At 55.5% G+C, this 15,381-nt stretch overlaps 1 protein-coding gene across 4 annotated transcripts in view; it reads right to left on the reverse strand.

The window, feature by feature from the left end:
• Positions 1-3,617: 3,617 nt before the first annotated feature.
• Positions 3,618-15,381, reverse strand: part of DGKD (diacylglycerol kinase delta) — a 111,843-nt gene continuing 100,079 nt past the window's right edge. For 3 of the 4 annotated variants that reach the window (XM_049614651.1, XM_049614654.1, XM_049614653.1), the window contains 3 exons: positions 15,157-15,276; positions 8,648-8,759; positions 5,857-7,270 (listed from right to left, as the gene is read on the reverse strand). In XM_049614651.1, coding sequence (XP_049470608.1) covers positions 7,017-7,270; positions 8,648-8,759; positions 15,157-15,276 — 486 coding nt within the window. In that variant the 3' untranslated portion in view covers positions 5,857-7,016. The other variant, XM_049614652.1, reaches the window with a different exon arrangement.

Below are 15,381 nucleotides of genomic sequence, written 5' to 3' on the forward strand. Positions count from 1 at the left end.
TTTTTCTGGCAAAAGGGGAGGGCAGTGGGGCACCAGAATTTCCCGATGATCAAAAATCATGCCTTCGAAGATGCCAGTTTCTCTCTGGAACAGACTTCATCGCGAAGGACCAGAGGCCACCGACAGCCCCTCACATTCTGTGCTCTGTGACATGCCCATCCGGGGCACAGGTCAGCAAAATAAATTCACCACGGGTGTGTTTACATCCTGGAAATTCGCTCACCTCCCAAGGCAGAGTGTACCCGAGAGGAAGAGCTATTTCTGACTCCATTTCCTCCTGTGCCCCCACTCACCACGGCGGCCCGTGTCACTGGCTGCGCGGCGTAGTGGCCGGGACCCTTCACTTCCGGGTGACCGAACCCAGGCCAGGCTGGTTCGGGCAACGCCAGGAGCCCTCGGACGGGGCCGAGATCAGGCCCACAGAGGGGAACCGCTGGATGGTTCGGGGCTGACGGCGCCCCACCTGATACCCAGGATTCCTCCACCTACGCCCAAACCACACTCGCGTCCCCCAACCCCATCCCGAAGGGAGGCAGCTCGGTTACACGCAGTCCCTGCTCCCGTCCCACGTCCGAGGTCTCCAGACTTCTCACGGTTCGGCAGCTGGTGCCTAAAAGAGCCCTGGAAATCGGGGCGGAAAGCAGTCTACACGGGGGGTGAAGAGGACCACAACCGAGGCTCTCTCCGGAGGCCGCGAATGCATCGGGCAGGACCCGCGCAGCTAGACAGCGACCCGCGAGCTCCCCGTCCTGCCGAGGAGGCAAAGCCTCGCTCGCCCTGCCACGCTCCGACCTCGGGGTCAGCTGTCCCCGTGGGCACACCTGACCTGGACGTCGGAAGGACTCTCCTTTGGGGTGACGCCACTTGGGCACTCTTTCCTGAGTGTGCACGTCCTGGAGGCCTGGCACTGATGACCTTGGGGCCGAGCGACCGCAGGCTTTTGCCGGCCAGCGAGGGACCTGGCGACACGATTTCTGAGAGCGCTCGGAAGGCTCGTGGTCGATCCGCTTCCATCAACAGCGTGAGCGACAGAGCCTCTGACTCCCAGCCAGCTGCTTTTCCTCTACGAGTTTTGCAAACCTGGTTCGCTTTTGGGATGAAAACCGTGAATGGGCGGTGCCTCAGTTCCTGCCTGATACGGACACACCGTCCAACACCGCAGCCCGGTCTGGTGGGGTCAGAGCGGCCTCCCCTGGTGTGAGCGGGCCCCCGTCCAGGCCACGCTCTCGGACCCCGGCTGCAGAGAGGCCTCCACGCCCCCCAAACACCCGCCCCCTGTGCGCATCAGTCTGCCCCAAAGCTTTCTTCGTACCACTTCACCCATCCCCGGGGGTCCCCCTTCTCTGGCCTCACACCTGTATAATAGGTGTAACTCGTGTCTATATGCTTTCGCTTTGGCCTTCCAAATACAAAATCTTTATGGGAGGAACGCTACAGGGATTAGGTTCAACATAGAGACAAGACACATGCAGTTCTCACTCACATACAAGTGTGGCAGGTACGGGGAGGGGGTTGTCCAGGAGCTTCGTGGAGACCACGGAGGTGCGAGGAGTAGGCTTCCAACCTCGTGGCCCCGGCTGGCTGCTAGAGCTTCACCCATCAGGTCCACCCTCCAGGCCAGCAGCAGGAGGAAAAAGGCATCCATGTTTTAAAGGAAACTTTCTGGAAACTTCAGTTAATATTTGTATGTCTTTCACCCAAGCTTGGTCACATCACTAAGGTCAACTGCAGAGGAGGCTGGAGAATGTGGTCACACTTGCAGGGGCGCATTTGGGCACAACGCGTCACCCAGATGGCGCGGGGATTCTGTTAGTGGGGCAGGAGACAGGAAACTGATGTTTATAAGCATCAAGCAGTGGCTTCTACAAATGCCGAGAGAGTCTGAGGTCTAACGTTCAAGATTAGATTACACGACAGAAGGGTTGGGACTTGGGCAAGCGGAGGCCTCGGGCACAAAACTTGAAGGTGCCCAAAAAACTCAGTAATCAAGACACAGCGGTACTGAATAACATTTTTAGAAATCAAAATTAATGCAGAAAAATCCATAATGAACAAAATATTAAAGTTTTAAACCAGGATCAATACAAGTTAAAAGTCCTGCCAGCCTCGGTATTATCTTTAGAACAAACTCCGAGTCCTGCAAGCACACGTCCAACCCGCCGTGCCGGCTGCGTCCCCAGCGCCTTCCCTTAGCGGGGAGGACGAACTCAGTCGGGGTCAGAAGAAACCACGAGAATCCAAGTTCTCCATTCCATAAAGGATTGTCGGACACAGAAGGGGGGGGGGGGTGCAAAGTGCTTAGATGTGCCTCAATTTCCTCTCTAGCCCCCCTGCCCAAAGCTTAATTTCCCCCACGCCACCCTCCGCTATCACGGGGCGTAGACGTGGAGCTGGGAGCCGGCAGCGTGGCCCCGGTGCCTGTGCCAGAGGCCAGAGTTCAGGGGATCGAGGCCACCCGCCAACACAGAGCCACCAGAAACCAACCACCAGAAACAGTGCCCGGGGCCAAGGACAGCCCCTGGGTCACAGACGTCAACCTCCGGTACAAGGTCAGCATCCCGGGCAGCGGGTAAAGGCCACACCGGCCGACGGAACGCTGCCGACCGGGTGTTGCCAAGGGTCAGCTTGCGGCTGGAGGGCGCCCTTCCTCTCCCCTCAGGGACACGGGCCTCCCTCCTTCCGAACACCTGGAAACCACCTGAGGGAGGAAAGCAGGGCAAGGTACGTGCGTTAACGGAGGGACCTTCAGGCAGAAGGGACCCGGGGCAGAGTCGGCTGGTGACAGCGGCCCGGGGCCCCTCCCCCCGCACACCTGGCGCGGCTGGGCCCCCAGCTGGGCTTCCGCTTCCGGGTGGCCTCAGGAAACCTCACGCGCACTCGTCCGCGCTCCCCCCACCCCGGCAGGAAGGTGACCGGAGCCGCCGTGGCCGCGTGGGCCAGACCCCCAAGTGACACGTGGAGGGGGCCGCGGCCGGGGTGCCCGAGTGCCTGAAGCGCCACCCCCCCGTGACTGTTCTGGGAACCAGAAAAACACTTGGTTTGAGCCACTGCACTCCAGGGCTTACTTGTTTAGGCAGCTCGCCAGCTCGCCAGGGGAGATGGCATCAGCCAGACGGCGGAGAGCTCGGGGGTCTGGGCGGACGAATTCCCAGCCGGGAGCCGCTCCGCCCTCTGCACGCACCGCGTCGGCGAGTCTTGCGACCGGATTATACTCGAGCCCTCCCCCTCGTTGCCCTCCCGGGAACCGGGAGATGACAGAGTGACCTTGACCTTGGAGAGGCCGCTCCCTTGGCATAAAGGTGCTGGGAGTAAACAGAAGAGCCTGTGGTCTGGTTTTATATGAAAGATTTAGGAGGATGAGACTACTTGCTTCAATGACCCTCCCTCGGTAGGCTGGGCCGGGCTCCTGTGATGAAGTCTGAACCTCTGCCCTACCGGCGCCCCACCTCCTGGCTGGGCTCTCAATTCCACAGATGCGAGTGGCCACACCCTAAGAGACACAGTGGCTTTCCATTTTGCTTTTCAGCCACGCCCACTTACTTCCAGAGTAGCTAAGATACAAAACCCTGAATCCGGTTTGGAAAGATCTGGGCGGCGACGAGGAATGACGACAAGAAATCTGACAATGGCAGGTTTTATTTATACACAGAACAACCTATTTACAACCCCAGATTGGGTCTGTACACAGCAATACAGGAGGCATTTGCTTCCACGGCGGGCACCGTATAAATTAAGATCATAAATATGAGGGGTAAGCCCCGCCCGAGGGCACAAAACCTTTCGTCCAAGACTCCCCAGGACCCTTCCTCCCTCCCTCCACGCTGACGGGACCGGGGTCCCCGCGGGACAGCGCCCAGCCTCGGCAGGGACGTCGGGGGGCAGGCAAAAGAGCGGCCTCACGGGAACCGACACGGCCGCCGCAGCAGATGCGGCACCGGCCGGACGCCGACACGCTTCCATGCAACACTCACGTTTACTCCATTCGCCTCTAACTTACTAGAATCAGAAAACGGTTTTTACGTAAACAGTGTTGTTTTACTCACTGACGACATACTAATTCTAAACACCATGCTTCACCCAGCCCTTGGGCTCTCCCAAGGGAGGGCGCGGAGGGTACCGGACGGCCCCACAGCGTCAGCACCGGCCGCCGCTCCCCTCCTCACCGAGCACGTGCCTGTCCCCGGCTCGCCCCGAGGACCTCGGAGCCCAGGGCCCGGCCAGAGGTGACAGAGCAGACGCCGTTCTGGTACCGCGGGCTCAGGACCCCACGGTCTCCTTTGTCAGCCTGTTCTACCTTGAAAGCCGGTGACTGCCGGTGGCCAGATGATCCCTCTCTGCCTTCCCGGGTCCAAAGCAGCCGTCTGATCGTCTGATGGCACAGGGGGCGTCGGGGTGGGGAAGGCCACGCACAACAGCTGAGCACGCTGCAGAGCACAGGCCGCCCCCCCCCCCCCCGCCCGCCACCACACCCTCAGGGACAGGAGCAGGCCAGGTGCCCGCCAGGGCCCCAGCAGGAGCGCCCCAAAACCGGCAGCAGAGGCCCGGCCAGGCTCACGGGGGGCGGGGGTGGAGGGGCCACCGTGCACCCCAGTGAGGGGGAGGGGCCTGCAGAGGGAGCAGCAGGCAGATGCTGTTCGGCGCCCCAAAGGTTCCCCCCCTTTGAGATTCCCCCAAGGGTGGCCGGATGACACCTGCAGCTCCCCCCCCAATCCCCTCACGAGGATGAGGGGTGAAGCGAGCTACAGGGCAGGGGCGCGGGGGCCCGGCTGGCAGCTGGGCCGGGTTACAGAGCCCCGCAGGGTGGGCTGTGGCGGCGACGGGGGAGACGGGGAGGGCCGGGGACGTGGGCGAGAGCGGCCCGAGGCAGACGGCCGCCCGCAGGGCCAGAGACGGTCCCCCAGGACGGGGCGAGACATCGCCCCAGCGCCCGGGACGCACTCGCGCTCGCCAACACCGAGCCCACGCAAACACCCCCTGTCTGCGGGGAGACGGGAGGCTATGGCATCTCGGGGGCAGAGGGACCACGTCTCCACGCCAGCAGCTCAAGAGGAGGGCACCACGCGGACGAGGCCAAAGGCAACCGGAGAGGGGATCTGTCAGCCCGAGGTCGTCACCGTCCGTCCGCTCGGCTCGAGGAGGGCGAGCGCGCTTCGTCCTCCGTCTCCGCGCGCCGCGAACACGGGCGGGACGGCAGCGCGTCTGGGCCGCTTTCAAAGCAGGAGAGGCAGCGTCTCGGCCAAAGACTCCGCAATACCGGGGGGGGGGGGGACGTCAGGCGGGGGCCTCGCAAGGCTGCCGCGGAGAACCAGGGTGGCCCGCGGACACGGAACTTGCCGGCGCGGGAGGCTGCCGGCCGGGCCGGGGTCCGCACACCGGGGGAGGCCACGCGGCGCGCGGTCACGGGGCTCGCGGCGGGGACCCGCGGGACGAGCTCGCGCGGCCCAGGCGGGCCGCCTCCACGGGGCAACCCGGCGCCCGGAGGCCGGGCCCGGCCCGGGTCCCGGGTCCCGGGTCCCGGGTCGGCAGGCGCGGAGAGGTGGTGGCGGTCCGCCCCACGCGGTGTCGGGGCCGGACGAGGTGTCGTTTCGAAGGTAGCTGTGTTGGTGTGCGCGAGACCCCGGGACGGTCACGGAACGGGCGTCCGCGAGGCTTCCCGTCCGGAGCAGGGGAAGTAGCACCATGAGAAGGGGCAGCGGGTCCCCGGCCTCAGTCGCGGGGCGAGCGGGGGACGCAGGCCGACAGGGCCACGGCTAGGCCTCGGTGGCAGGAGCGCTCCGGCTCAGCTCCTTGATGCCACACAGGATCCGCTTCACGTGGCCCACCTTGGTCACGCCGAGGTCCTGCAACAAGAGGACAGCACCCTGACGCCGGGCAGGGAGCCGGGCCCCCGCGGGCCTTCCCGCCCGACCTTCCGAACACAAACGCGGTGAGAAGGACGAAAACGGTGACGCGAGGTGAAAACGACACACACACAGCCGTGCAGACGCCCGCCACGCCCCTCCCGCGAGCCACAGAGGCGCCGGCGCCTTCGTGCCAGACAGACACAGACCCCCCCCCCCCCCGGCAGCAGGTGGAGGCAGGTGACTCGAGAGCGCGGCCGTGAGGACGTCCCGGGGGGGGCCTTTCGCCCTCTCAGGGCGCGGCCCCGGCCCCCGCCCCCCAGGCTCAGGCAGGCCCCAGGGGACTCCGCCCGCGGTCCTGGCGCCTGGTCCCCCCGGGGGCTCAGCGGCCACAGGCGTGCCTCGTCTCACTGCCCCCGCCGTGCCCCGCACCTCGGGGTTCCTGGCGGCCTGCGTCCGGCAGGTCCCCCCGGGGCTGTTTTCCCAACGGCACTTGTTCGAGTCTCTGTGTCACGTGTTGGTAATTCTCCCGATACTTCAGACATTTTGGCCGTTCAATTTGTTACGGTCACCCGTGACCAGTGATGACGGCTCACCGAAAGCTCAGATGACAGACAGCATTTTGCAGCGAGCAAGTATTTTTAGGCTAACGTGTGCACGCTTTTCAGACCTAATGCCGCAGCACACGTAGGAGCCTACGGCGTGTTAGAAACCTGACCCTCACGCGCACCAGGAAACCAAGGAGTTCACGGGACTCGCTTCCTCGCAGTGCTCTGCGGCGGCTCGGTGTGCCCGTGTGTGGGCTCCAAAGGGAGAGGGACCCGCGCACTGGGGGCCGTCATCACACACAGCCCTTCGCTGGCCAATTAGCACAGGGCCGTGTCCCACAACAGGCTGTTTTTTTTACTTTTAAGTAGCCCCCGCCCCCGATGTGGGGCTCGAACCCACGACCTTGAGATCAAGAGTCACATGCTCCACCTACTGAGCCAGCCAGCCCCGACTGACCCCCCCCCCGCCCGGCAACAGGGTTTTTAATGTTACAATAGTTCATCGGTCCAAGCAGGTAAAGAAAAGCAAGGTCCCCTCTGTTACTTCCTGCTCTGGCTTTGTTTGGCTGTGGCGGGTGGAGACATCACTGCTGGGGGGCAGAGGTGGCCTCTCGGCCACTGCCACGTGTCACCCCGAGCCATGCATGAGGAGAGTCCGACGACACCAGAGCATGGCCAGGTCAGAGGGAGGGACAGAGAAGGGAGTGCAGGGAAGCCCGGGACGGGTTCCCAGGAGCCGCTGTGGAAGTACCTTGAGGTCCCTCCGCTCCAGGTGCAGGAGCTCGGAGCCCCGGATGTCGTGCCGCGTGAAGATGTCCTTATACTCACAGAGACTGAGGTGCTCCAGCCAGGCAGCAACCTCCTCTGTCCCCCAGAGGTGAACTGTCGGAGATGGAAAAGCACGAACGCAGTGAGTGCCCAGAGCCCAGTGCGAGGCAGGTGGCAGCCGGCACCCGAGCCACCCCGGTAGCAGGCACCCAGATGCCCCGGCAGCCAGCGCCCAAAATGCCGGCAGCCGGCTCCCCGGATGCCCCGAGAGCCGACTCCCCAGACGCCCAGCACCCGGTACCCGAGACACCCCATCACCCGGCACCCCAGACACCCCGGCAGCAGGCACCCACACGCCCCCAAAGCCGGCACCCAAGATGCGCAGCAGCCGGCTCCCCAGACACCCCGGCACCCGGCTCCCCAGATGCCCTGGCCCCTGGCTCCTGAGATGTCCCAGCACCCAGCACGTGAGACACCCCGGCAGCCGGCTTCCACGATGGCCCAGCACCTGGCTCCCCAGACGCCCCAGCAGCCGGCACCCGCCACTCAGCCACACGCACCACCCAGAGCTCCGCAGGAAGAAGCAGGGGAGCCACCCGCATTCAGGGGACATGAGCCACAGCAGGAGCTGCTATCTGTTCCTGCCAGGTTGGCCATCGGCCTTCTGGACATTTGCCATGTGTCCCAGGGGAGACTGGATGCCACCAAATACGAGGAAAACGCCAATCTGACTGCGCAGCTGCAGTCAGCTTGCCCTCCTTTCTAGAGGGTTCGCTTCGCTTCTGGTCCACAGCAGGAAGGGAAACAGGCAGAGATTTCACGTGGTCAGAGCGACCACTGTTACAGAGCCACTATCGTTAAAAGAAACCCAACTGCTGGGCAAGCATCCGAAGAAGAAAAATCAAAGGGAGTGACCACCACCTACAAATCCAAACCTGGGCTGCCGGGCACCGGAGGGCACTGAAAACAGCCATGCTCAGAGCCGACCTTCCAGACAGAGATTTTAAGGCCCAATCTACTGACTCTCCCTCAAAACTGTCCTCGAGTGCCATGTTCTATTGATTTGGCCAACCACAGTCGCTGCTGACCTGGGCTCCAGCCCGGGGCCCGGATCAAGGACTCGTTAGCCGGGGATCGGCAGCCCCTCCCAAGAGGCAGGCCCGGTGGGCCCAGCACAAAGACCCGAGTGTGAGCTCTGTGTCTCCGGGTGTCCTGTCACCTCTGCTGCCCTCCTCCCACCCTGCAGCCCCGATCCAGGGCGGACGGGCAGCGCGGTGCCAGCCGCCAGAGGAATCTGCACGGGGAGCGACTCCGGGCAGGAGCGACCTCCTGGCATGGGACTCAAGAAGGCGCGGTTCTCTAGCTACAGACGGGACGCCGCGGCGCAGGCGGGGACCCTGGGGAAGAGCCACAAGGCCACGGACAGAGCGGAGACCGGGAGGGCGCACGCAGCAGGCGCACACGGCCAGAGGACAGCGGGAGGGCAGGTACCCGGGGCTCCCAGGCTACTGCGGGCTTCTCTGTTCTTGCTGTTTTTCTTAAACTTCGTCACCAGGCGGAATTTGCCACTGCGGCTGCGTTTGGAAAGCTCCAGCATCACATTCTGTGGGGAAAGCGGGAGACACGGAGAGTCAGACCCCGACCTGGTCAGGCCCACTTCTCAGTCAGACAGGCGGGGAGCTTGGCCAAGGGGCTGCGGTCCCTGCTTCATTTACTCGGTTTCCCTCAGTTTCTAGTCTTGGCATTTATTGATCTGTGAAGCCTTTTAAAAGCGGTTGTGCAGTGACTGCACAGTGTCTATCTTCACCTTCGGCTTTCATTTTATAACGTGTTTCTCATACGATTAAAAAGCTTCATAAATATCACCTAAATGTCAGCATGTTGTACAAAGATCATCCAGTGGGCTCCCAGCCGACCTAGTGCTACACTGGCAGGCGGGGACCATCGGTACTGGAGTATCTTTCTAAACAAAGCTTTTCCTGCCCTTGGCGCTCTTTCCTTGGGACCGACTCCCCGAAGTAGCGAGGAGGGAGGGGGCCAGAGGGACAGGGGCACCGGGTCCCCACTTGGCAGCCGCCTCCCCACAGAGCCGCCCAGGACACGGGTGGAGCTAACGCTGCCCCTTCCCAGCTGGTCTGTGGACCTTGTCGGAGGATATTCTCACGCCAGCTAGGACAGGGGTCTCTGCAGTGAAGGATGTTTGCACACACAATGCACTTAACTGTATTTATAACCTGTGTATACGTACCACCCCTGTATTCACAAATAAAGCATAATTTCCTTATTTTTCAGCTGTGCCTGTTTCTTCCTGCCCCAGAGCCCCGTCTACCGACGTCCCCACACCAACCCACACAGTCAGCCTTTCGGCTTTATGGCACTTCCAGATCTGAAAGGGATTTTCATTAGACTGACCAAACCTAGACGGGGTAATAATCCACAGCCTCACGTCTGGAAATGTGCTCTGTCGTACCTCCAATTTTCCTTGTGCCCCCGATGGCCCCTTCATGGATCTCTTAATCAGAAGCATTTCATGTTTCAGGTTCTTAACTAACAAAAGAAACCTCTTACAATTTTCTAACCAATGACTGCAGCGCTCAGGAACCATTTTCACAAACATCTTACATTTGGCAAAACTCTCAACTGTCAATTCTAACAGCTCCATTAAAGACCTTCAGCTCCCACGTGACCAGGCTGTTCTGTCCTGAGACTGGCTGGTGCCCACCTCGCTCCCCAACACTTTCCGTGGGGCCCGGCGACCGCAGGGACAGGCAGCTGTTCCGCAGCACGGCCCAAACAAAATCCTACTCCTAACCTCAAAATTTCTTTCTTTTTTTTTTTTTTTTTTAACGCATACAGGAGTATTACATTTACTTCTAACTTTTAGTAGGAATATTTTCATCCACGCATAAAATGGGGAGACCAGCAGAACAAGCCTCATTATCAACATGTGATCTTACTTCGGCTCCCTTTTAAGACCTCAATCTGCTCCCCTCACAAATACTTCAACATGCCACCCATACAGATGGGAATACTCTCTTCTTAAAGCCTCTAACCACAACACCATCGTCACTCGTGACACCAGCAAGAATTCACTTACAGTTAATAACATCAACTCTCCCCGACCACTGCAAAGGTTTATCCTCATGGCTGGTTTGTCTGAATCAGGACCGTCATGAGAGCCACAAGTGACACTCAGCTGTTGCGGCCCTCCAAACCAGCTGTCTGTCCTGTAAGACAGCTTCTACTGTGACCTCTGACCACCTGCCGGCCCTGGGGAGCGGCCGCGCTGCCCCCTGTCCCTCCCGCCCACACATGGAGCTGCCGATTCCATCCGGCTTCCCACTCTCAGGCACGAGGAGGTCACCGGTGGTGTTGCCGCTGCCCTCCTCCCCACAGGGGAGACATGCTGTCCTCTCTCGGCGGGGGGGACACCACAGGTAGAGCTACCCACCCAGGATCCCCTGGAAATCAAGCACTTCCCACTGCGGGGGTGGGGGGATGGCCTTTCAATCCCTGTGCACATCCCAGCCAGAAAGCTTTTATAAAGAACTGCTTTCAATTATTTGACTTAAAGAAATTATTTTTACGAATCTCCTGATAATACTGGATTTTGAAATCAGATGTGCTAAAAAAAATGAACGGTTTGAAAGTTTCAAAGATTTGCTTCACAACATTGTGAACATACTTAATGCTACTTAAACCATACACTTAAAAACAACAAATATGGTAAATCTTTTTTTTTTTAATTTTTTTTAATGTTTATCTATTCTCGAGGGAGAGAGAGAGAGAGACAGAGTGTGAGTGGAGGAGGGGCTGAGATAGAGGGAGACATAGAATCCGAAGCAGGCTCCAGGCTCTGAGCTGTCAGCACAAAACCCGATGTGGGGCTTGAACTCATGAGCCGTGAGATCATGACCTGAGCTGAAGTCAGATGCTTAACCGACTCAGCCACCCAGGCCACCCCCAAATATGGCAGATCTTACGCGTTTAAGAATTTAAAAAAAGGACTGGAACAATGTCCATCGTTTTCTAAAAACTTTGACACTCTTCCTTATATATTGAAATTACACATTCCCTGACATTTTTCTTTTGCAGATGATACTTATTTCTTCAAGTTGTCCTGTGGCTATTCTTTTTAAAATATGTTCAGATTTCAATCTGTATAGTTTAAATTTTTCCTGAAGACTCAACAGTTTCATCAAGATTTTTAAATCAGCATTTCTTTGAAGATAGTATAACTTGATTTATTTCCTTATCTATTCTTACATGACCTTTATCACTTCATTTTTTCAAACTTTCCTTGATTATATTTGCCACAGGCTAATTAATTTCTTGCACGTTACGGGGAACCTCTGAACAACGTAGAAGTTACGGGAGCCAACCCCCACCCATGAAACTGAAACTCCAGTGTAACTTCTGACTCCCCAAAGAGTCTGAATGATCTGATTAACACATATTTTGCATGTATTATATACTATTTTCTTACTAAAAAGCTACAGAAAAGAAAACGTTAGGAAAATCATAAGAGAAAATACATTTACAGTACTGCACTATGTAGTATGTATGTAAGTGGACCCACGCAGTTCAAACCGTATTATTCAGGGGTCAGTACTTTCAAAGAACTAGCTCACAGATTTGTCAACTTTTTTTTGCTCTCGAATAATTTTCCTATTTTTATGCCAGTAGAAATGTGGCACCGTGCCCTGCCCCTGCTTCTCTCTGCCCACTGAACGCCACCCCAGAGCCGGAGTCCCACAGGGCGGGAACACGGAGCCAAACGGCAGCCGGCAAAGAAGGCCGGAGAAGGCAGGAGCCCTGGGAGGCCCAGAAGGCCCCAGGAGCAAGTGTGGTTTTCCTTTCTTTCCCAGGACACCTGGCTGCAGGTTCGGCCTTGGGCTCCACAAGATGAATGCCTGCAGGAACACTACCCCAGCCCTCCCTGCTCTGCCCTGGCCAGCTCCAGAGGGTTTCTGGTTTTGCAGCTAAACCGGCCCGTGGAGTCATCTATACAACTTCCCGCCTGTTACTCTGCACCGTCTCATGAGCTCACAACCAGGAACCCTAGAAACCAGGGCCCCTACAGACATGGCTTGAAGGATTCATTAGGTCAGACCTCCGGGGCGGGGGGCGGGGGGGGACTCACGCTGGTTTGTTTCTGCAGTGACTGTACATTTGGTGATATTTGTTTTGAAACATTTTTATGCTTGAAGCTTTGGAACCGCAGTTCGTGAAATAAGAGCTTTTAGTATTGAGACCCGAAAGTCCCCAAACAAACCAAGCTGACTGGTCACCCTGCAACCAGGCACTAGGCCACGAGCCTCCTGCTGCAGCAGCAGCCACACTGCCCACGAACCAAGGAAAATCCTAGCCCTCTGCTGTCTTCAGAGGGAATCTGCACGGAGAGGGGGAGCTGCCCATCACGGGCAGGGCGTGGGAACACAGGGCCCACAGCTGACGGCTATGGTACCTGGGGTTTCCTGTGGCCCAGCACTGGGCTGCTGAAACCACTCCTGGAAAGGAACCAACTTTAACAATTTCCAGGCCACAGTGGACTGGTACTCCCATGAAATGCAATAAAATAAACTACTAAAAAAATGAAACCGAAAAAGGACATATAAAACATAAACCTCAATTTTTTATTATTTTCAACAGAAATATAATTCTGTTAATTGCTTAAAAGTTTCTAAACGCTCCCTCTCAATTTCTAGAATAACAAAGAGATTCCTACTGTCAGTACTTTTTAATGTCCTACGGGCAACAAGAAAAAATATATGCCCTCTTTACAGAGTATAAAGTTCTCTCTGTAGACACATGATAGATATATGTTCTATACATATGTATTTTTCCAAGTTTTTTTTGTTGTTCTTCATATGCTATAATTTATTTCATTAATCATGGACTGGTAGTGATGGTTCACACTACAGTTTGGTTTCTGTCCCTTTCTCTCATTTCAAGAAGTTTTTGCTTTACAGATTTTATATAAATTAAAATTTGGAAGTTAGTCACTAAAAGAATAGACAGTATATATTTCCAAACTACTAGAGGGGTCAAAGAGAGTTGTGTAGGAGGAAGGAGAGACTTCTCAATCAAAAAGGAGAAATTAAAAGAAACAAAAGAAGAATACAGAACACAAAATATGGCAAAATATACATATAAATACATTAATAATCACAATAAATATAAATAGACCAAACATTCCAGTTAAAACAGAAAATAACAGATTGGATAAAAATCCAACATTTGACAATACGCTAGTCATAAGAGAGACACTACAAATAAAGCTTGAAAGTAAAAGTATAAAGATGAAAATACCAAACAAGTAAACTTAAAAACAATTACTAAGGGTCTTTACATAATGATAAAATCTACATGCAACCAATAATATAGCCTCAAAACACAGAAAGCAAAAATAAGACCACAAGGGTAAACTGAGCTACCTACACTCATGGTTAGAGACTTTAGAAATAACTGATAGATCAAGAAGACAAAAATAAATTTTATTATTATAAAAATATATTTTGCCAAGTGATCGTTTTTTATCATTTATTGCAATTCTATTTTTATATTAATATTGTAACTTCAGATTTTATGTGTTTTCTTGAAATTGTTTTGATCTTTTTGTGTCTAAGTTTTTGCTGGGAGTAGGGAGAGAAAGTTAGACTCTTGTGATTGGTATATGGTTAGATTTCCTTTTTAACACAATCTTATGATAATTTGCTTTTCAGAGGAGAAGCTACACCATTTTTTATCTTTTACACTGTTAGCTACATCTTTATTGGTCTCTTATTTTTTCACAGTGTAGATTATATTTTGTTTTTGTTTTTAGAAAAGTGATTTGGAAAAACATACACCTTTTCAATTGTTAGAAACTACCTTTAAGTTTTTAAAGATATTACTAACTCTGCATTTCCCTAATTATCAAAGTCAAGAACTTTTTTTTAAACCTTCCACCTTAAAGGAATTTAATGGCCTTCATTCCTCTGTCCGTCTTCTTCCCAGCCTCCCATCTCACTGTCCACTTCACAGGCTTTGGTAACTTAGTCTGGAACTACAGGCTATTATTTTATATATTATTATTTGAGGAATTTTCTTTTAAATGAAATTTTTGTATTTATAATTCACAATTTAACTAATTTTGATGAGCTTGGCCTATCCCTTTAAACCAAAATGTCCTCTGCGTTTGTCAACAAATGCCTGCATGTTCAGAGCAGAGCAGGACAGACTGTTGGAACTTTCCTTTGTACCATCACCTAACTGCTGCCAACAGGTTCTAACAAACAAAATTGGCGATAGGAGTGCCAGACGTGTAACGTCTAACAGTTACTTCTCTGGCAAGACTGCAGAACCCTAGCCTAGGATGAACTTTTCTCCAGGCCCACCTCTGCTCTACCCCTGAGAAGAAAGGCAATCCACAGTTCGTCTTTATCAGGATGCTGCCCACAAAACTGACCCTCCAACAAGCACCTCTCCGGGGCTCTTCCTGCCTGTCCTGCTGCAGGAGGCAACGACATCCCAGGCTGCCATATGCCTGGGGTCCTGTCTGTCCTGGCTACAGGACCTGTGACAAGCTGGAGTCTCTAAATACGTGCAAAACAAAAACGTGATTGTGAGCAAAACACACCGACTCCATCCCTGACGAGGACAAACTTAAGAAGCTGCCATTTATCCAACCAACGTGTCTTCGCACCGGGGGCAAACAGCGGGGCCAGGCTCAGCCTTCTAGGGACTTCCTGGCCAGCCCTGCCATTCTGTTTCTGAGGATGATGAGTGCCCCAGTCATCAAGGACTATGCTCAGTACTAACTCCCAACCTTCTCGCTGCCAGTCTTTTTCCACGCCTCCACGGCGTTTTAATAGAGGAGTCTTGAGAAGCCGTATCAGGGGCTGCAAGATGGCCACCAACTTAATCTCAAAGCCGCACAGGTCACGGTGATTACAGGTACTGAAGGGAAAGCCACTGCATCCCGCGGTGCCCAAGCTGAAGCCCCGTGACCCCCTTACCTCCTCATCACCGGGCTCCACGGGCTGGCACAGCCAGGGGGTGTCCGCCAGCTTCCTGAGCTGCTGGTCCATCTCGGCAAGAGCGGCCCCGAGCCGCTCTTTTTGAGGGGGATCCAACTGCTGCTCCGGGCAGAAAAGAAACACAGCTGGTTATCGGCGGTGAGGAGCTGGGGCCACGGCAAAGCCCCCACGCAGGCGTGCAGGCTGCTCCAGCAGAAGTGGTCT

Source organism: Panthera uncia, assembly GCF_023721935.1.
Source record: "Panthera uncia isolate 11264 chromosome C1 unlocalized genomic scaffold, Puncia_PCG_1.0 HiC_scaffold_3, whole genome shotgun sequence".
In the NCBI taxonomy this organism is placed as follows: domain Eukaryota; kingdom Metazoa; phylum Chordata; class Mammalia; order Carnivora; family Felidae; genus Panthera; species Panthera uncia.